We start from the raw sequence: 20,053 nt of genomic DNA, 5'->3' as shown, positions 1-20,053 counted from the left end.
TGAAAAAAAAAAGTTTGAAAAACTACCCGTTAAACTTGTAGACTCGTCAAAAGCAAACCCTTATTGTATTAAATTTCTTACAGGAACCATCAAACTGGTTGTTTTTTCTTGTCTCCAAATGCTAGCAAAGACTAAAAAATGGTCGCACAGATTTCTGAATATCATATTCAGCTTTCATTATTTGGCTAAAATCAACTAGTAGAACATGCTCACAAATGGCCAATAGTGTGACCTTCAACCATGCATCTAATATGCATACAAATCGGGTATTTGGTCTAGTGGTATGATTCTCGCTTTGGGTGTGAGAGGTCTCGAGTTCGATTCTCGGAATGCCCCATTGATATTTTTTGATAGCATGGTGCACTGATAAAAGCTTATTGGTATTGCATGTGAATTTTTCTCTGGTCTGATATTGGAACAAATCAGATTCGGTAATTTCTAAGAATTACATTGTCTATATTACATACAACCAACCTCTCCAAAAAAAATTATGTACTAAGTCCGAAAAATCAATTGACTGAACTATTGCCATGTACAACTTTTAATCCTAGTTATGTTTGGGAAAACATAAAATATTGTACACTGAGTAAACGATCTTCAAAAATGAAAAAAAAAATAGTTTGAAAAACAAACCGTTAAACTTTTAGACTCGTCAGAAGCAAACCTTTACTGAAGTAAATTTCTTACAGGAACCATCAAACTGGTTGTTTTCTCTTGTCTCCAAAGGCCGGTAAAGACTAAACAAAACGGTCGCACAGATTTCAGAATATCATATTCACCTTCATTATTTGGATAAAGTCAACTAAGAGAACATGCTCACAAAGAGCCAATACTGTGACCTTCAACCATGCATCTAATAAGCTTAGAAATCGGGCATTTGGTCTAGTGGTATGATTCTCGCTTTGGGTGAGAGAGGTCCCGAGTTCGATTCTCGGAATTCCCCATTGATAATTTTGAAAGTATGGTGCATTGATAGAAGCTTATAGGTATTGCATGTTAATTTTTCTTTGGTGTGGATTTAGAAAAAAAAACACATTCAGTAATTTCTAAAAATTACCTAGTCTATATTACATACAACCAACCTCTCCAAAAAAATTATGTACAAAGTCCGAAAAATCAATTGACAGAACTATTGCCACGTACAACTTTTAATCCTAGTTATGTTTGGGAAAACATAAAATATTGTACACTGAGTAAACGATCTTCAAAAATGAAAAAAAAAATAGTTTGAAAAACAAACCGTTCAACTTTTAGACTCGTCAAAATCAAACCCTTATTGTTGTAAATTTCTTATAGGAACCATCAAACTGGTTGTTTCGTCTTGTCTCCAAAGGCTGGTAAAGACTAAAAAATGGTCGCACAGATTTCTGAATATCATATTCAGCCTTCATTATTTGGCTAAAGTCAACTAATATAACATGCTCACAAATAGCCAGTAGTGTAACCTTCAACCATGCATCTAATATGATTACCAATCGGGCATTTTGTCTAGTGGTATGATTCTCTTTTTGGGTGCGAGAGGTCCCGAGTTCGATTCTCGGACTGCCCCATTGATATTTTTTGATAGTATGGTACATTGATAAAAGATTATAGGTATTGCATGTGAATTTTTCTCTGGTCTGGTATTGGAACAAATCAGATTCTGTAATTTCTAAGAATTACATTGTCTATATTACATACAACCAACCTCTCCAAAAAAATTATTTACTAAGTCCGAAAAATCAACTGAATGAACTATTGCCATGTCGGTCGCGCAGATTTCAGAATATCATATTCACCCTTCATTATTTGGCTAAAGTCAACTAAGAGAACATGCTCGAAGAGAGCCAATACTGTGACCTTCAACTATGCATCTAATATGCTTAGCAATCGGGCATTTGGTCTAGTGGTATTATTCTCGCTTTGGGTGCGAGAGGTCCCGAGTTCGATTCTCGGAATGCCCCATTGATATTTGTGAAAGTATGTTGCATTGATAGAAGCATATAGGTATTGCATGTGATTTTTTTGTTTGGTCTGGTTTTAGAACAAATCACATTCAGTAATTTCTAAAAATTACCTAGTCTATATTACATACAACCAACCTCTCTAAAAACATTATGTACTAAGTCCGAAAAATCAACTGATTAAACTATAGCCATGTACAACTTTTAATCCTAGTTAAGTTTGGGAAAACATAAAATATTGTACAATTAGTAAACGATTTTAAAAAATAACAAAAAAAGTTTGAAAAACTACACGTTAAACTTTTAGACTCGTCGAAAGCCAACCCTTATTGTAGTAAATTTCTTACAGGAACCAGCAAACTGGTTGTTTTTTCTTGTCTCCAAAGGCTTGTAAAGACTAACAAAATGGTCGCACAGATTTCTGAATATCATATTCAACCTTCATTATTTGGCTAAAGTCAACTAAGAGAACATGCTCACAAAGAGCCAATACTATGACCTTCAACCATGCATCTAATATGCTTAGCAATCGGGCATTTGGTCAAGTGGTATGATTCTCGCTTTGGGTGCGAGAGGTCCCGAGTTCGATTCTAGGAATGCCCCATTGATATTTTTGAAATTATGTTGCATTGATAGAAGCTTATAGGTATTGCATGTGAATTTTTCTTTGGTCTGGTTTTAGAACAAATCACATTCAGTAATTTCTAAAAATTACCAAGTCTATATTACATACAACCAACTTCTCCCAAAACATTATGTACTTAGTCCGAAAAATCAACTGATTAAACTATAGCCATGTACAACATTTAATCCTAGTTATGTTTGGGAAAACATAAAATATTGTACACTGAGTAAACGATCTTCAAAAATGAAAAAAAAAAGTTTGAAAAACTACCCGTTAAACTTGTAGACTCATCAAAAACAAACCCTTATTGTAGTAAATTTCTTACAGGAACCATCAAACTGGTTGTTTTTTCTTGTCTCCAAATGCTAGCAAAGACTAAAAAATGGTCGCACAGATTTCTGAATATCATATTCAGCTTTTATTATTTGGCTAAAGTCAACTAATTGAACATGCTGACAAATAGCCAATAGTGTGACCTTCAACCATGCATCTAATATGCATACAAATCGGGCATTTGGTCTAGTGGTATGATTCTCGCTTTGGGTGCGAGAGGTCCCAGTTCGATTCTCGGAATGCCCCATTGATATTTTTTGATAGCATGGTGCACTGATAAAAGCTTATAGGTATTGCATGTGAATTTTTCTCTGGTCTGGTATTGGAACAAATCAGATTCGGTAATTCCTAAGAATTACATTGTCTATATTACATACAACCAACCTCTCCAAAAAAATTATGTACTGAGTCCGAAAAATCAATTGACTGAACTATTGCCTTGTACAAATTTTAATCCTAGTTATGTTTGGGAAAACATAAAATATTGTACACTGAGTAAACGATCTTCAAAAATGAAAAAAAAAATAGTTTGAAAAACAAACCGTTAAACTTTTAGACTCGTCAGAAGCAAACATTTATTGAAGTAAATTTCTTACAGGAACCATCAAACTGGTTGTTTTCTCTTGTCTCCAAAGGCCGGTAAAGACTAAACAAAACGGTCGCACAGATTTCAGAATATCATATTCACCTTCATTATTTGGCTAAAGTCAACTAAGAGAACATGCTCACAAAGAGCCAATACTGTGACCTTCAACCATGCATCTAATAAGCTTAGCAATCGGGCATTTGGTCTAGTGGTATGATTCTCGCTTTGGGTGAGAGAGGTCCCGAGTTCGATTCTCGGAATTCCCCATTGATATTTTTGAAAGTATGGTGCATTGATAGAAGCTTATAGGTATTGCATGTTAATTTTTCTTTGGTCTGGATTTAGAACAAAACACATTAAGTAATTTCTAAAAATTACCTAGTCTATATTACATACAACCAACCTCTCCACAAAAATTATGTACAAAGTCCGAAAAGTCAACTGACTGAACTATTGCCATGTACAACTTTTAATCCTAGTTATGTTTGGGAAAACATAAAATATTATACGCTGAGTAAACGATCTTCAAAAATGAAAAAAAAATAGTTTGAAAAACAAACCGTTCAACTTTTAGACTCGTCAAAATCAAACCCTTATTGTTGTAAATTTCTTATAGGAACCATCAAACTGGTTGTTTTGTCTTGTCTCCAAAGGCTGGTAAAGACTAAAAAATGGTCGCACAGATTTCTGAATATCATATTCAGCTTTCATTATTTGGCTAAAGTCAACTAATAGAACATGCTCACAAATAGCCAGTAGTGTAACCTTCAACCATGCATCTAATATGATTACCAATCGGGCATTTTGTCTAGTGGTATGATTCTCTTTTTGGGGGCGAGAGGTCCCGAGTTCGATTCTCGGAATGCCCCATTGATATTTTTTGATAGTATGGTGCATTGATAAAAGCTTATAGGTATTGCATGTGAATTTTTCTCTGGTCTGGTATTGGAACAAATCAGATTGGGTAATTTCTAAGAATTACATTGTCTATATTACATACAACCAACCTCTCCAAAAAAATTATTTACTAAGTCCGAAAAATCAACTGAATGAACTATTGCCATGTCGGTCGCACAGATTTCAGAATATCATATTCACCCTTCATTATTTGGCTAAAGTCAACTAAGAGAACATGCTCGAAGAGAGCCAATACTGTGACCTTCAACTATGCATCTAATATGCTTAGCAATCGGGCATTTGGTCTAGTGGTATTATTCTCGCTTTGGGTGCGAGAGGTCCCGAGTTCGATTCTCGGAATGCCCCATTGATATTTGTGAAAGTATGTTGCATTGATAGAAGCGTATAGGTATTGCATGTGATTTTTTTGTTTGGTCTGGTTTTAGAACAAATCACATTCAGTAATTTCTAAAAATTACCTAGTCTATATTACATACAACCAACCTCTCTAAAAACATTATGTACTAAGTCCGAAAAATCAACTGATTAAACTATAGCCATGTACAACTTTTAATCCTAGTTAAGTTTGGGAAAACATAAAATATTGTACACTTAGTAAACGATTTTAAAAAATAAAAAAAAAAGTTTGAAAAACTACACGTTAAACTTTTAGACTCGTCGAAAGCCAACCCTTATTGTAGTAAATTTCTTACAGGAACCAGCAAACTGGTTGTTTTTTCTTGTCTCCAAAGGCTGGTAAAGACTAACAAAATGGTCGCACAGATTTCTGAATATCATATTCAACCTTCATTATTTGGCTAAAGTCAACTAAGAGAACATGCTCACAAAGAGCCAATACTATGACCTTCAACCATGCATCTAATATGCTTAGCAATCGGGTATTTGGTCAAGTGGTATGATTCTCGCTTTGGGTGCGAGAGGTCCCGAGTTCGATTCTAGGAATGCCCCATTGATATTTTTGAAATTATGTTGCATTGATAGAAGCTAATAGGTATTGCATGTGAATTTTTCTTTGGTCTGGTTTTAGAACAGATCACATTCAGTAATTTCTAAAAATTACCTAGTCTATATTACATACAACCAACTTCTCCAAAAACATTATGTACTTGGTCCGAAAAATCAACTGATTAAACTATAGCCATGTACAACTTTTAATCTTAGTTATGTTTGGGAAAACATAAAATATTGTACACTGAGTAAACGATCTTCAAAATGAAAAAAAAAAGTTTGAAAACAACCCGTTAAACTTGTAGACTCGTCAAAAGCAAACCATTATTGTAGTAAATTTCTTACAGGAACCATCAAACTGGTTGTTTTTTCTTGTCTCCAAAGGCTAGCAAAGACTAAAAAATGGTCTCACAGATTTCTGAATATCATATTCAGCTTTCATTATTTGGCTAAAATCAACTAGTAGAACATGCTCACAAATGGCCAATAGTGTGACCTTCAACCATGCATCTAATATGCATACAAATCGGGCATTTGGTCTAGTGGTATGATTCTCGCTTTGGGTGCGAGAGGTCCCGAGTTCGATTCTCGGAATGCCCCATTGATATTTTTTGATAGCATGGTGCACTGATAAAAGCTTATTGGTATTGCATGTGAATTTTTCTCTGGTCTGATATTGGAACAAATCAGATTCGGTAATTTCTAAGAATTACATTGTCTATATTACATACAACCAACCTCTCCAAAAAAAATTATGTACTAAGTCCGAAAAATCAATTGACTGAACTATTGCCATGTACAACTTTTAATCCTAGTTATGTTTGGGAAAACATAAAATCTTGTACACTGAGTAAACGATCTTCAAAAATGAAAAAAAAAATAGTTTGAAAAACAAACCGTTAAACTTTTAGACTCGTCAGAAGCATACCTTTATTGAAGTAAATTTCTTACAGGAACCATCAAACTGGTTGTTTTCTCTTGTCTCCAAAGGCCGGTAAAGACTAAACAAAACGGTCGCACAGATTTCAGAATATCATATTCACCTTCATTATTTGGCTAAAGTCAACTAAGAGAACATGCTCACAAAGAGCCAATACTGTGACCTTCAACCATGCATCTAATAAGCTTAGCAATCGGGCATTTGGTCTAGTGGTATGATTCTCGCTAGAGGTCCCGAGTTCGATTCTCGGAATTTCCCATTGATATTTTTGAAAGTATGGTGCATTGATAGAAGCTTATAGGTATTGCATGTTAATTTTTCTTTGGTCTGGATTAAGAACAAAACACATTAAGTAATTTCTAAAAATTACCTAGTCTATATTACATACAACCAACCTCTCCAAAAAAAATTATGTACAAAGTCCGAAAAATCAATTGACTGAACTATTGCCATGTACAACTTTTAATCCTAGTTATGTTTGGGAAAACATAAAATATTGTACACTGAGTAAACGATCTTCAAAAATGAAAAAAAAAAATAGTTTGAAAAACAAACCGTTCAACTTTTAGACTCGTCAAAATCAAACCCTTATTGTTGTAAATTTCTTATAGGAACCATCAAACTGGTTGTTTTGTCTTGTCTCCAAAGGCTGGTAAAGACTAAAAAATGGTCACACAGATTTTTGAATATCATATTCAGCCTTCATTATTTGGCTAAAGTCAACTAATAGAACATGCTCACAAATAGCCAGTAGTGTAACCTTCAACCATGCATCTAATATGATTACCAATCGGGCATTTTGTCTAGTGGTATGATTCTCTTTTTTGGTGCGAGAGGTCCCGAGTTCGATTCTCGGAATGCCCCATTGATATTTTTTGATAGTATGGTGCATTGATAAAAGCTTATAGGTATTGCATGTGAATTTTTCTCTGGTCTGGTATTGGAACAAATCAGATTCGGTAATTTCTAAGAATTACTTTGTCTATATTACATACAACCAACCTCTCCAAAAAAATTATGTACTAAGTCCAAAAAATCAACTGACTGAACTATTGCCATGTCGGCGCACAGATTTCAGAATATCATATTCACCCTTCATTATTTGGCTAAAGTCAACTAAGAGAACATGCTCGAAAAGAGCCAATACTGTGACCTTCAACCATGCATCTAATATGCTTAGCAATCGGGCATTTGGTCTAGTGGTATGATTCTCGCTTTGGGTGCGAGAGGTCCCGAGTTCGATTTTCGGAATGCCCCATTGATATTTTTGAAAGTATGTTGCATTGATAGAAGCATATAGGTATTGCATGTGAATTTTTCTTTGGTCTGGTTTTAGAACAAATCACATTCAGTAATTTCTAAAAATTACCTAGTCTATATTACATACAACCAACCTCTCTAAAAACATTATGTACTAAGTAAATTTCTTATAGTAACCATCAAACCGGTTGTTTTCCCTTGTCTCCAAAGGCCGGTAAAGACTAAACAAAACGGTCGCACAGATTTCAGAATTTCATATTCACCTTCATTATTTGGCTAAAGTCAACTAAGAGAACATGCTCACAAAGAGCCAATACTATGACCTTCAACTAGGCCTGTCCAATATGGTAAAACCGAACCAATCCGAACCGAACCGAACCGAAATAGACAATATGGTGTGGTTTTGGTATATATCATATAAACCGAATGGATATGATTTTATAAAAACCGTAGGATTTGGATATGGTTTGGTTTATAACCGATTAAACCGAATAAACCGAACAAAACCGATCAAAAGTAAATACATGTAAATATGTACATATTTTATAACGTCACATGAAAAATATATTTGTTATATAAGTTATTCTTTTGTTAGTAATTATTACCATATTTTTATAGTAATAAAGAATCATAATTTGAAAAACACTTAAAATATAACTAAATAACAATTCATCGTAACTGAGGCTTTTTATTTTCTTAGTCTTCTTCTTTTAATCATTTTGCTTTCTATTAGCATTGATTAAATTGAAGTAAAGGTTATAAATTTGATGGATAATAACTAGAAAAAATTCTTGACAATTTTTTCTTATTTATAAACGAACAGAGTTTCACTCGACGAAACATGACTTTGATGAACACTGAATATGGAAGAGTGAAAACATTTTCTTTCATACTTCTCTTTTGTTTTTTATTTTTATTTTCAAAATTTTGAGCTTTGATTTTAATTCTAGATTTGATTATTTCATTGGAAGGTATAAGCGTTTTTATTTTTTTTGTTCTTTTATTTGAAAATATAATATATTTTTAATAAATGACTGCGATGACAATATGACTCTAAAATTTATATAATATGATCCCAAACTAAATAATTATGTTTTGGTATAAAACCGAATAAACCGAAAACCGGCGGTATATAAACCGAACCGAACATAAGTAAATATGGATTTAGAATGGTAGTTATATTTTACTAACCGAAATACCGAAAAACCGAAAAAAACGAACCGAAACCGAACCGATATCCGGATTGAACACCCCTACCTTCAACCATGCATCTAATATGCTTAGCAATCGGGCATTTGGTCTAGTGGTATGATTCTCGCTTTGGGTGCGAGAGGTCCCGAGTTCGATTCTCGGAATGCCCCATTGATATTTTTGAAAGTATGGTGCATTGATAGAAGCTTATAGGTATTGCATGTGAATTTTTCTTTGGTCTGGATTTAGAATAAAACACATTCAGTAATTTCTAAAAATTACCTAGTCTATATTAGATGCAACCAACCTCTCCAAAAAAATTTGTACTAAGTCCGAAAAGTCAACTGATTGAACTATAGCCATGTACAACTTTTAATCCTAGTTATGTTTGGGAAAACATAAAATATTGTACGCTGAGTAAACGAACTCCAAAAATGAAAAAAAATAGTTTGAAAAACTAACCATTAAATTTTTGGACTCGTCAAAAGAAAACCCTTATTGTAGTAAATTTCTCACAGGAACCATCAAACTAGTTGTTTTTTCTTGTCTCCAAAGGCTTGTAAAAACTAACAAAATGGTCGCACAGATTTTTGAATATCATATTCAACCTTCATTATTTGGCTAAAGTCAACTAAGAGAACATGCTCACAAGGGCCAATACTGTGACCTTCAACCATGCATCAAATATGCCTAGCAATCGGGCATTTGGTCTAGTGGTATGATTCTCGCTTTGGGTGTGAGAGGTCCCGAGTTCGATTCTAGGAATGCCCCATTGATATTTGTTGATAGTATGGTGCATTGATAGAATCTTATAGGTATTGCATGTGAATTTTTCTTTGGCCTGGATTTAGAACAAAACACATTCAATAATTTCTAAAAGTTACCTAGTCTATATTACATACAACCAACCTCTCCAAAAAAATTATGTACTAAGTCGGAAATGTCAACTTATTGAACTATAGCCATGTACAACTTTTAATTCAATTTATGTTTGGGAAAACATAAAATATTGTACGCTGAGTAAACGAACTTCAAAAATGAAAAAAAAAAGTTTGAAAAACTAACCATTAAACTTTTAGACTCGTCAAAATCAAACCCTTATTGTTGTAAATTTCTTACAGGAACCATCAAACTGGTTGTTTTGCCTTGTCTCCAAAGGCTGGTAAAGACTAAAAAATGGTCGCACAGATTTCTGAATATCATCTTCAGCCTTCATTATTTGGCTAAAGTCAACTAATAGAACATGCTCACAAATAGACAATAGTGTGACCTTCAACCATGCATCTAATATGATTACCAATCGGGCATTTTCTTTTTTTTTGCCAAATATGTGAAATCCATTGAAATGGGAAGGGTTTGTAAGTTATTACAATCGGGTGTTTCATACTATGGTTTACCTTGGCAAAAAGAATAAAACAAGGTAAAGCATAAGAGAGGAAGAACAAAGATTTTACTCCCTAGAAAGCCAGTGTTGCATTAGTCCACAGTTCTGCTTTTAATTTCTCTTGGACAGAATTGCGTCTCTAATGAAACGGTCAAGAAGCTTGAAGATGGTTGCTGGGGCCAAGGAGATGTTATCATGGTAGCGCTTGTTTCGTTCAGACCAAATAGAGTAGATTGTTGCTGAAGCCACTAGACGTTTAAGTAGCTTAGGAACAACCGTATCACGCAGGCTCAGCCATTCAGAGAAAGCTAACCACGTGTGGAACCCGGCAAAAGCGTATCCCATTCTTCTCAGACAGATGTTCCAAAGATCGGCACTCCATTCGCAGCGAAAGAAGAGATGATCCCTGTCCTCTGTGAAGGTATTACAAAGGCAGCAAGATGTTGGAATGTTGGTGCCCCACTGGGAGAGACGGGCTCTTGTGGGTAGCCTGTCGAGCTGGGCTAGCCACATGTTGAAGGAATGTCGGGGTACTGCACCTTTGAACCAGACGTAAGAGGACCAAGGTTGATTTGGAGCTCTGTGACGCAGGGTTTCCCAAGTTTGTTTGGCTGAGAAATTTCGTAGAGCAGTGTCGTTAACAAGCCAAACAAAAGAGTCATTATCACTTACAAGTGAGGGCAGTGGAAGTGTAGTGAGGAAAATCTGAAGCGTTTCCGCAGCAGGTGACCTCGCTCCACGTAATAACCACCCCTCGGGGTTGCAAGCATTGGAGATGGTAGCTTGAATAGGGATGGACAGCTCACGGGGACCATCAGGGCCGAAATAATCAATGAGTTTACCGAAAGGTGTCCAAATATCCCACCAGAAGCTGATCAGAAGACCATTACCAACTTTAGCCCTTATGAAACGAGAAGCCAAGCATCGCAGGTTTAGGAGAGCACGCCATGTCCAAGATTTTGCCTTATCTACATCACAACTCCAAACATTTTCCTCCTTGATCCTGTTTGATTTCATCCAGACCGCCCACAGGGAGGGGCCATTAGCAAATAGCAGCCACAACAATTTTAGGCATAACGTTTTGTTCCAGAGACCAAAATCTCGCAATCCTAAGCCACCCTCTGTCTTCGGGAGGCAAACAGTGGCCCAAGCAACTTTGTATTGGACCGGACCAGAGGTCTTTCCACTCCACAAGAACATAGAACACAAACTTTGGATGCGCTTCAGACACCCCTTCGGGAGGATAAAGGCAGAGGTCCAAAAATTTATAGTACCGTAGATAACTGAAGATATCAATACTCTACGTCCCGCGTAGGAAAGAGCTCTGCTAGACCAGGAGGAGAAACAGCCAGTGATCTTGTCAATGAGAGGCCTGTAGTCTGCGAGCCGTAGCTTACGGTGCATAAGAGGCAGCCCAAGATAGCGGACAGGTAGAGACCCAAGCGTGAAACCAAGACTTGATAGTTCGGTGGTTTCATTCTGAGTCAAACCTGCAGTATATAGCTCTGTTTTCAGCCTGTTCATTTTTAGACCAGACCATCCCGAGAATAGATCAAACGTGTCTGAGATGGCTTGTAGAGAAGATCGCTCACCATCGAAGAAGACCATTATATCATCAGCAAAGGCGAGATGAGAGACACAGGGGTTTACCGCATTTGGGTGGTGACCAATCGAACCGTCAGCAAATTTGGAATTCAATAGCTGCGAGAATACCTCAATGCACAATACAAAAAGATAAGGAGAAAGGGGATCTCCCTGTCGAAGCCCTTTTGATCCCTTGAAATATCCACATAATTCACCATTGATGGCCACAGAAAATCTAGTAGTTGTGATGCATTGCCGAATCAGATGACGAAAATAAGGAGGAAAACCCAAGGCTTCAAGGGTGTTTAGTATAAACTCCCAATTCACAGTATCGAAGGCCTTCTTGAGGTCGACTTTAAGCATACAGCGCTTCGATATAGATTTCCAGTTATAACCTTGAACCAATTCAGTAGCAAGGAGCACATTTTCCACCAATAATTTGCCCGGAATGAAAGCTGTTTGAACATTTGATATTATCTGCGGCAAGACCGTTTTTAGCCTATTAGCGAGAAGCTTGGATATGACCTTATACACTGAGTTGCAGCACGATATCGGTCTGAAATCCGAGATACGCAAGGCACTGGTCTTCTTAGGCACAAGGGAGATGATGGTTGCGTTCCACTGCTGAAGGAGACAACCTGAGGCAAAAAATTCATTGACCCCATCTATCATATCCTTTCCCACTGCAGCCCAATTTGCTTGAAAAAATTCTCTTGGGTAACCATCCGGACCGGGAGCTTTACTTTTTGGCAGGGAGAGGAAGGCCTGTTGAATATCAGAGGCGGTGAAGGGAGCACTCAGTACATTGACAGAATCCTGGGAGCACCTGAAGGGAACAAGGTCTGAGATTATTTGAGGCGAGGAGGATGAGGGAAGATCAGTGCCACCTAGAAGCGAGCTGAAGTAGGAGACCGCATGCTCCTTAACACCCTCCAGAGAGTCAATGATATCATCATTGTTACGGTTAAAACTGTGCACGACCTGAGCAAAGGCCAGCTCTATGTTGATCTCTCGGGTTCTCCTGGTTTCTCCCTCATTGCATCATCTTCCTCCGGTGAATCTTCCTCTGAAATGGCTTCTAAGTCTGGCGATGAGGAAAACACTGAGGATTTTCAGGACGAATTCATAGACATCATCTCTAAGCGCTCTAAAAAGCAATTAAAGGATAAGGAGAAGTCAAGAGCTAGGGTTAGAGGCCCTCAAATCCTCTAAATTTTGCCTATTTTAATGGATATTTTTTGTTGGAACATAAGAGGTTTCAATGATTCTGTAAAGCGGAGAGGTTTTAGGAAATGGTTCAAAAAACAAAAACCTATATTCGGAGGTCTCATTGAGACGCATGTACAGCCGGCTAAAGCGACGAATATAGTATCTCGTACGCTTCCGGGTTGGTCTTTTGCTAATAACTATGAGTTCTCGGATCTTGGAAAGATATGGCTCTTATGGCACCCATCGGTTCATGTCTCTGTCATCTCGAAATCCCTTCAAGTTGTTACTTCTCGGGTTAAGCTACCTTCGTTCAACTCTGAGTTTATTGTCTCTGTTGTCTACGGTTCTAACTGTGCTATTGAAAGGCGTCAGTTATGGTTGGAACTAGAAGCAACAGCAAATAATCCTACTATTGCGAGTTCTCCTTGGCTCATCCTAGGTGATTTCAATGAAATCATCGCTACTTCGGAGCATACAAATGAAGCGAATATAGCCACAACTAGAGGAATGCGTGAATTTAGGGAATGTCTCCTCCGCTGTGATCTTTCAGATCTGGCCTACCGTGGAAATTCTTATACCTGGACGAACAGGCATGTCTCTAAGAAGCTAGACAGGATTCTGGTCAACGACATATGGCTTCAAACCTTCCCCGACTCCCTAGCGGTCTTTGGTAAACTCGGTATCTCTGATCACACTCCCTCGTGTCTTTTCTTGGATCAGTTTAGGCCCAAACAGAAACGCCCATTTAAATTCTTTGCGCACCTGAACCAGCACCCGGAATTTCCAGATATCATAAGGGGTTGTTGGCATGCATTTAATTTTGCTGGCTCTCATCAGTTATCAATCTCCAAAAAGCTTAAAGAGCTCAAGCCGATCATCAGATCTTTTGCTAAAGAAAACTACTCGAACCTGGAGAAACGGGTGGTGGAGGCTTTTGATACTCTCACTCTATGTCAGCAATTCACCCTTTCATCCCCCTCTCCTTCTGCTGCTATAGCAGAAGAGGAAGCTCACCGTAAATGGCTGGAGTTAGCTCAAGCGGAAGACTCTTTTCTCAGGCAGCGCTCGAGAATTCAATGGACGTCATTTGGAGATGCAAGCACTGCTTTTTACCATAGGTCTATACGGACTAGAAGGGACCAGAACCAAATCGGGCATTTTCTCTAGTGGTATGATTCTCTTTTTGGGTGCGAGAGGTCCCGAGTTCGATTCTCAGAATGCCCCATTGATATTTTTTGATAGTATGGTGCATTGATAAAAGCTTATAGGTATTGCATGTGAATTTTTCTCTGGTCTGGTTTTGGAACAAATCAGATTCGGTAATTTCTAAGAATTACCTTGTCTATATTACATACAACCAACCTCTCCAAAAAAGTTATGTACTATATCCGGAAAATCAACTGATTGAACTATTGCCATGTACAACTTTTAATCCTAGTTATGTTTGGGAAAACATAAAATATTGTACACTGTGTAAACGATCGTCAAAAATGAAAAACAAAATAGTTTGGAAAACTTTCAAACTAACCTTTAAACTTTTAGACTCGTCAGAAGCAAACCTTTATTGTAGTAAATTTCTTACAGGAACCATCAAACTGGTTGTTTTCTCTTGTCTCCAAAGGCTGGTAAAAACTAAACAAAACGGTCGCACAGATTTCAGAATATCATATTCAGCCTTCATTATTTGGCTAAAGTCAAGTAAGAGAACATGCTCACAAAGAGCCAATACTGTGACCTTCAACCATGCATCCAATATGCTTAGCAATCGGGCATTTTGTCTAGTGGTATGATTCTCGCTTTGGGTGCGAGAGGTCCCGAGTTCGATTCTCGGAATGCCCCATTGATATTTTTGAAAGTATGTTGCATTGATAGATGCTTATAGGTATTGCATATAAATTTTTCTTTGGTCTGGTTTTAGAACAAATCACATTCAGTAATTTCTAAAAATTACCTAGTCTATATTACATACAACCAACCTCTCCAACAACAATATCTACTAAGTCCGAAAAATCAACTGATTGAACTATAGCCATGTACAACTTTTAATCCTATTTATGTTTGGGAAAACATAAAATATTGTACACTGAGTAAACGATCTTCAAAAATTAAAAAAAAAAAATAGTTTGAAAAACTACCCGTTAAACTTTAAGACTCGTCAAAAGCAAACCCTTATTGTAGTAACTTTCTCACAGGAACCATCAAACTGGTTGTTTTTTCTTGTCTCCAAAGGCTTGTAAAATCTAAGAAAATGGTCGCACAGATTTCGGAATACCATATTCAACCTTCATTATTTGGCTAAAGCAACTAAGAGAACATGCTCACAAAGGGCCAATACTGTGACCTTCAACCACGCATCTAATATGCTTAGCAATCGGGGATTTGGTCTAGTGGTATGATTCTCGCTTTGGGTGCGAGAGGTCCCGAGATCGATTCTCGGAATGCCCCATTGATATTTTTTGATAGTATGGTGCATTGATAGAATCTTATAGGTATTGCATGTGAATTTTTCTTTGGTCTGGTTTTAGATCAAAACACATTCAGTAATTTCTAAAAATTACCTAGTCTATATTACATACAACCAACCTCTCCAAAAATATTATGTACTAAGTCCGAAAAGTCTACTGATTGAATTATAGCCATGTACAACTTTTAATCCAAGTTATGTTTGGGAAAACATAAATTATTGTACGCTGAATAAACAAACTACAAAAATGAAAAAAAAAATAGTTTGAAAAACTAATCAATAAACCTTTAGACTCGTCAAAATCAAACCCTTATTGTAGTAAATTTCTTACAGGAACCATCAAACTGGTTGTTTTGTCTTGTCTCCAAAGGATGGTAAAGACTAAAAAATGGTCGCACAGATTTCTGAATATCATATTCAGCCTTCATTATTTGGCTAAAGTCAACTAAGAGAACATCCTCAGAAAGGGCCAATACTGTGACCTTCAACCATGCATCTAATATGCTTAGCAATCGGGTGTTTGGTCTAGTGGTATGATTCTCGCTTTGGGTGCGAGAGGTCCCGATTTCAATTCTCGGAATGCCCCATTGATATTTTTTGATAGTATGTTGCATTGATAAAAGCTTATAGGTATTGCATCTGAATTTTTCTTTGTTCTGGTTTTGGAACAAAAAAGATTTAGTAATATCTAAGAATTACCTAGTCTATCTTATACAATAAAGGATAGTTGTCTCTCTCCTCCTTCCTCCACATCATTGTTTTAGTATGGGCAAAATTGGACACGTGGCAGGTGATTTTTTTTGGTTCACTCTTTCTTTTTTTACGTTTTGAGTGTTGGGCCTCTTATTTTGTCTTTTGTTATTATAGTTTTCTGGATTTTGGGCTTTTACAAGACGTTTTTGTTCAGACCAATCACGTGTAGGGTTTCAATATCTTCTTAACTTTAACATTCATAGCTCAGCAAGTCAGCATCCTTGCTAAGCCGTCGATCAACTCACTATAACGTATCTAATTTGCATTAAAACTTACTTTAATCCGAGTTTTAACGTGATTACCCCCACCTCCTACTCTCAAAACATTCAATTGGACTCATCGTCTCCCAATTAAACCGACGGGGGCTCCGACTATAAATCTCCTAGCGATGACAGCACAACTTCACCAAATCGAGAAGAACGAGGACCAGTCTCCAAGGTCTTCCGATCCGTTCACCCTCTCGATCACTCTCTAACTTTCGTTATCATCTCCTTGCTACTTTCGATTTCAAAATTTTAGTGTTTTTTCTTTGTTTTTTATGTGGGATAGTGTTGGAGATCAAGAGATCAAAGGATTGATCTTTTGATTTTAACACGATTATAATTTTATGTGCAGGAAGATGACAGGCTTAAGAGTATGTGATCAGTGATGCTACTGCGATTGTCCAGACAAGTTTATAGCATCGTATAATATCATGGACGGTACTGTATACCAGGCTCCACAGCGTTGTAGTGTCTTTGCAGCTCGAGTTGTATGTTTCTTCATCCTTTCTATTTACGTTCATGTGTTGCTTAGAGGGCTGAGACGCAAACAGTTTTTTTTTGTTGCTGCTAAAGTGTTTTTTTTTTGTTTTCTTCTCTTTCTCCTTTAAGGTTGGCTGTTTATAATATTTAGAAGGCTTTCTCTGCAGCTGCATTAAAGTAGGAGACCATTAGGCAGGGTAAGATTCTGTTTTCTTCAATAAGTTGGTTCTGTCTCAGTTTCATGTGATGTAAATATTTTTGCTACTAATAGTTAGTTTCAAAGTTTGTTGCGAGCTTGACTAGCTATGTCCATAAGACTGGACTGAGAAGTATATGTTTTTTTTTGTATGAACTGCATGTAGATGCAAATGTAAAAATTCTTTTAAATTAACTTAGGAAGCTCATAGCTGAACATATTTAATTTATCAAGTACTTTAGTATCTGTTGTTCTTTGTTGTGATTAACTTCATCGATCTTATGATATGATCTATGGTTTTCAGTTGATGCCAAAAACCAGAATGAGCCTTCTGAGACAAAGCCCCCAATAATACACAATCTTTCACACCACTTCTCTTTCGGTAAGTATCTCCAATATAAATTATTTTTTTTCCTCAGTTGGGTTTTGTGGGATTGCTCTGTGACAGAGGAATTGAATTTGATGTTCTTAGATTCATCAAAAGATGTCTTCATAGAAAACATGAAGCAACACACCTTATATAAGAAAAAAACGGAATTGAACAGTATATATGTCGAAGAAGTCAAGACTTCTTTGAGCAACGCGTTTCTTCAGGCCGATCTTGCTTTAGCAAAGGACTGCAACAAAGGCTCTTTTCTCAGGTTTTTCTTCTGGTACCTGGTACCTCGGCTCTTGCTGCCCTTATTTTTGGAAGGTATTTTTGTTAGCTTCGACCAAACCCGTCTTCAGAATCACTAAGATTTGATCTTAAGTGTAGGTTTGTGTGCTCATGATTGTTGTTCTGTTTCTGAACCAGACACTTAATGGTTGCAAATGCAGGAGATGGCAGAGCTGTTCTCTGTAGGAATGGTGAAGCCATAGACATGTCTCAAGACCACAAACCCATCTACTTACCGTAAAGAAGAAAGTCGAAGGAAGTGGCGGCTTTGACGATGCCAGTTACTTAAATGGCATAGCGATTAGGACATGAAACTATCACGAGGGTCATGATATCCACTCATAGAAGAGCCAGGAGATCAAAAAGATACATGTAATAGAGGAAGACAAGTTTCTGATAATGGGATGCGATAATTCAAAAGGTTTTTGTATCGTTAGGTGTGAATTACGTCGTCACCATGACCCGATAAAGCTTGCTTTGAGGTCTTTAAGGCTAGATAAGTTTGCTAACCTAACAGTGGTTGTTTAATTCTTGTCGGCTGATGACATGGCGATGGTCGCTCCTCTGGTGGAGGATCAAGTTTGACGGCATAAGCTTCTCAGAGATTGAGGGCCTTATTTGACGGTTGAATGAAAAGATAGTAACATTCCCTTTTGTGTTCTTGGCTGAGCTTTTTCTTTTTGTTGTATATTTGGTGTCTGTATGTAACTTCCAGTGTCTACATGCCCCAGTTTTGTGTAAGCGGTTATGTGTTCATGAATGGATTGAAAGTTTTTATATGTACATGCTTCATTTAGCTTGTATGCTTGGTCGCTAACTACATGCATATCCAATTTGTATGCTTGGTTGGTCGCTATTTTGTCCACTTTCTTAAGCAAGCAAATAGTTTTGTAATATGAACATTAACAATATACATTATTAAACACTTAAGGTTAATTAGGAACCAACAATTGTCCAACATGAAAATAGTTTTACATATTTTTTCACTTTTTAGAAGATCATAACTACACTAGAAATTCTACAAATTAATATTCAATAAATTAATAAACATTATAAATTAATAAACTTAATCGATTTCAAGTTGAGTCAATTCAAAATATGACACAAATTGATAAAATAATAAGATAATATCTTGTTGAAGATCCCATGTAAATATATAGTCTCGCTAAAATCATAATTTAATAATTTCTATATATAAAATTCCTGTAAGTATAAATAATATATTATTGTATTGTTTGTTTTCGATTTACAATGGTATTATTTTATAATATCTAAAAATTTGTCTCTAAAAACACATTTAAATTATATGATACATATCTCATATACATCAAATAATATAATAAAAAGGATATGCAGGTCGATGTATAAAATTTAATGAATATATAAACAGTGAAATCAAATATTTTTTCTTATTATACGAAAATATTTTCAAAATATATATATTTAAAAATTATTATTTTTATAAATTAATAATTCTGTAAAGTAATAAATTTATATAGTGCCAACATTTTTAATAGAGTTTTACTGTATTTTTATTTGTCTATTTTCTCAAACAAATAGTTTAGTAGTATGCATATTAACACTACATTATTAAACACTAAAACTGAACTATAAGTTTCTGTCTAACATGAAAAGTTTCTATAACTTCCATAAAGCAATACATTTACACTTAAAAAAAAAGCTGCATCCACATAAATTGCTATATCAGTTGAATGTCAAATTAATCAACAATACCATCAAAAAAAATGTTCATATTTAAATAACAACAAAAAAGTTTAAAGCAAATAAGAAAACAACTACAATTATTAATACATCAGTAACCCGCCATCTAACAAAAGTTCTATATAAGATCTTCAATAAAGAGAAAGATTCACAAGAAAATATATTTCTCCACTATATTCAAAAACAAAAGAAAAAACAAATAAAATGGTATCATATACTTTTAGTCAACAATTATAACAAACCCTGCCGTCCACTTCAAAAACCTTAGCCTATGATATTTTGCAGCAGAACTACTTAGGATGATGAATCAACACATTCAGTTAATGAATCAATGTTTGGATAATGACAAATCAGAGGGTCATTACATTGAGGGGTTAAATCATTATTTCTCCACCATAAACCTATCAAATGACTCAACCATCTTTGTCAATCCGTATATGGGAACTATGACCATGGTATGTATCTTTATGGTATATTAATGTTGTGTAGAGACAATTGTGAAGATGTAAAGAATTTTTGAATAAGCTATCCTGGAAAATAGTCAATTCAAGTCCGATCAATGTTGGAACATGATTAAGAATTCACTTACTAGATTC

The 20,053-nt window shown here is 36.0% G+C and overlaps 1 protein-coding gene, 1 long non-coding RNA gene and 2 other non-coding genes across 4 annotated transcripts; all 4 read left to right on the top strand.

Moving 5' to 3' along the window:
- Positions 1–5,881: 5,881 nt before the first annotated feature.
- On the top strand, positions 5,882–5,953 carry TRNAP-UGG. The gene has a single exon. It is a non-coding gene; the product is annotated as a tRNA-Pro (tRNA).
- Positions 5,954–8,842: 2,889 nt separating this feature from the next.
- On the top strand, positions 8,843–8,914 carry TRNAP-UGG. Its single transcript has one exon. It is a non-coding gene; the product is annotated as a tRNA-Pro (tRNA).
- Positions 8,915–12,627: 3,713 nt separating this feature from the next.
- LOC106435521 lies at positions 12,628–14,088 on the top strand. Its single transcript, XM_013876419.1, has 2 exons — positions 12,628–12,900; positions 12,988–14,088. The coding sequence occupies exons 1-2, from the start codon at positions 12,628–12,630 to the stop codon at positions 14,086–14,088; spliced, it is 1,374 nt and encodes a 457-aa protein (XP_013731873.1).
- Positions 14,089–15,317: 1,229 nt separating this feature from the next.
- On the top strand, positions 15,318–19,596 carry LOC125590254. The gene is made up of 4 exons (XR_007326561.1): positions 15,318–16,889; positions 17,011–17,078; positions 17,382–17,459; positions 17,550–19,596. It is a non-coding gene; the product is annotated as an uncharacterized LOC125590254 (long non-coding RNA).
- The last annotated feature ends 457 nt before the right edge of the window (positions 19,597–20,053 follow it).

This window comes from Brassica napus, chromosome C7 (genome assembly GCF_020379485.1).
Source record: "Brassica napus cultivar Da-Ae chromosome C7, Da-Ae, whole genome shotgun sequence".
Classification (NCBI taxonomy): Eukaryota; Viridiplantae; Streptophyta; class Magnoliopsida; order Brassicales; family Brassicaceae; genus Brassica; species Brassica napus.
Note: the sequence above shows the minus strand (reverse complement) of the source record. Positions and strands in the feature narration are given on the sequence as shown.

What these genes read in the sequence shown, in the direction of transcription:
- LOC106435521 (XM_013876419.1), top strand. Translation starts at nt 12,628, where the DNA reads ATGCTCCTTAACACCCTCCAGAGAGTCAATGATATCATCATTGTTACG. An exon ending in AGGAGAAGTCAAGAGCTAGG is followed by an intron (nt 12,901 to 12,987) that starts GTTAGAGGCCCT and finishes GATTCTGTAAAG; the next exon opens with CGGAGAGGTTTTAGGAAATG.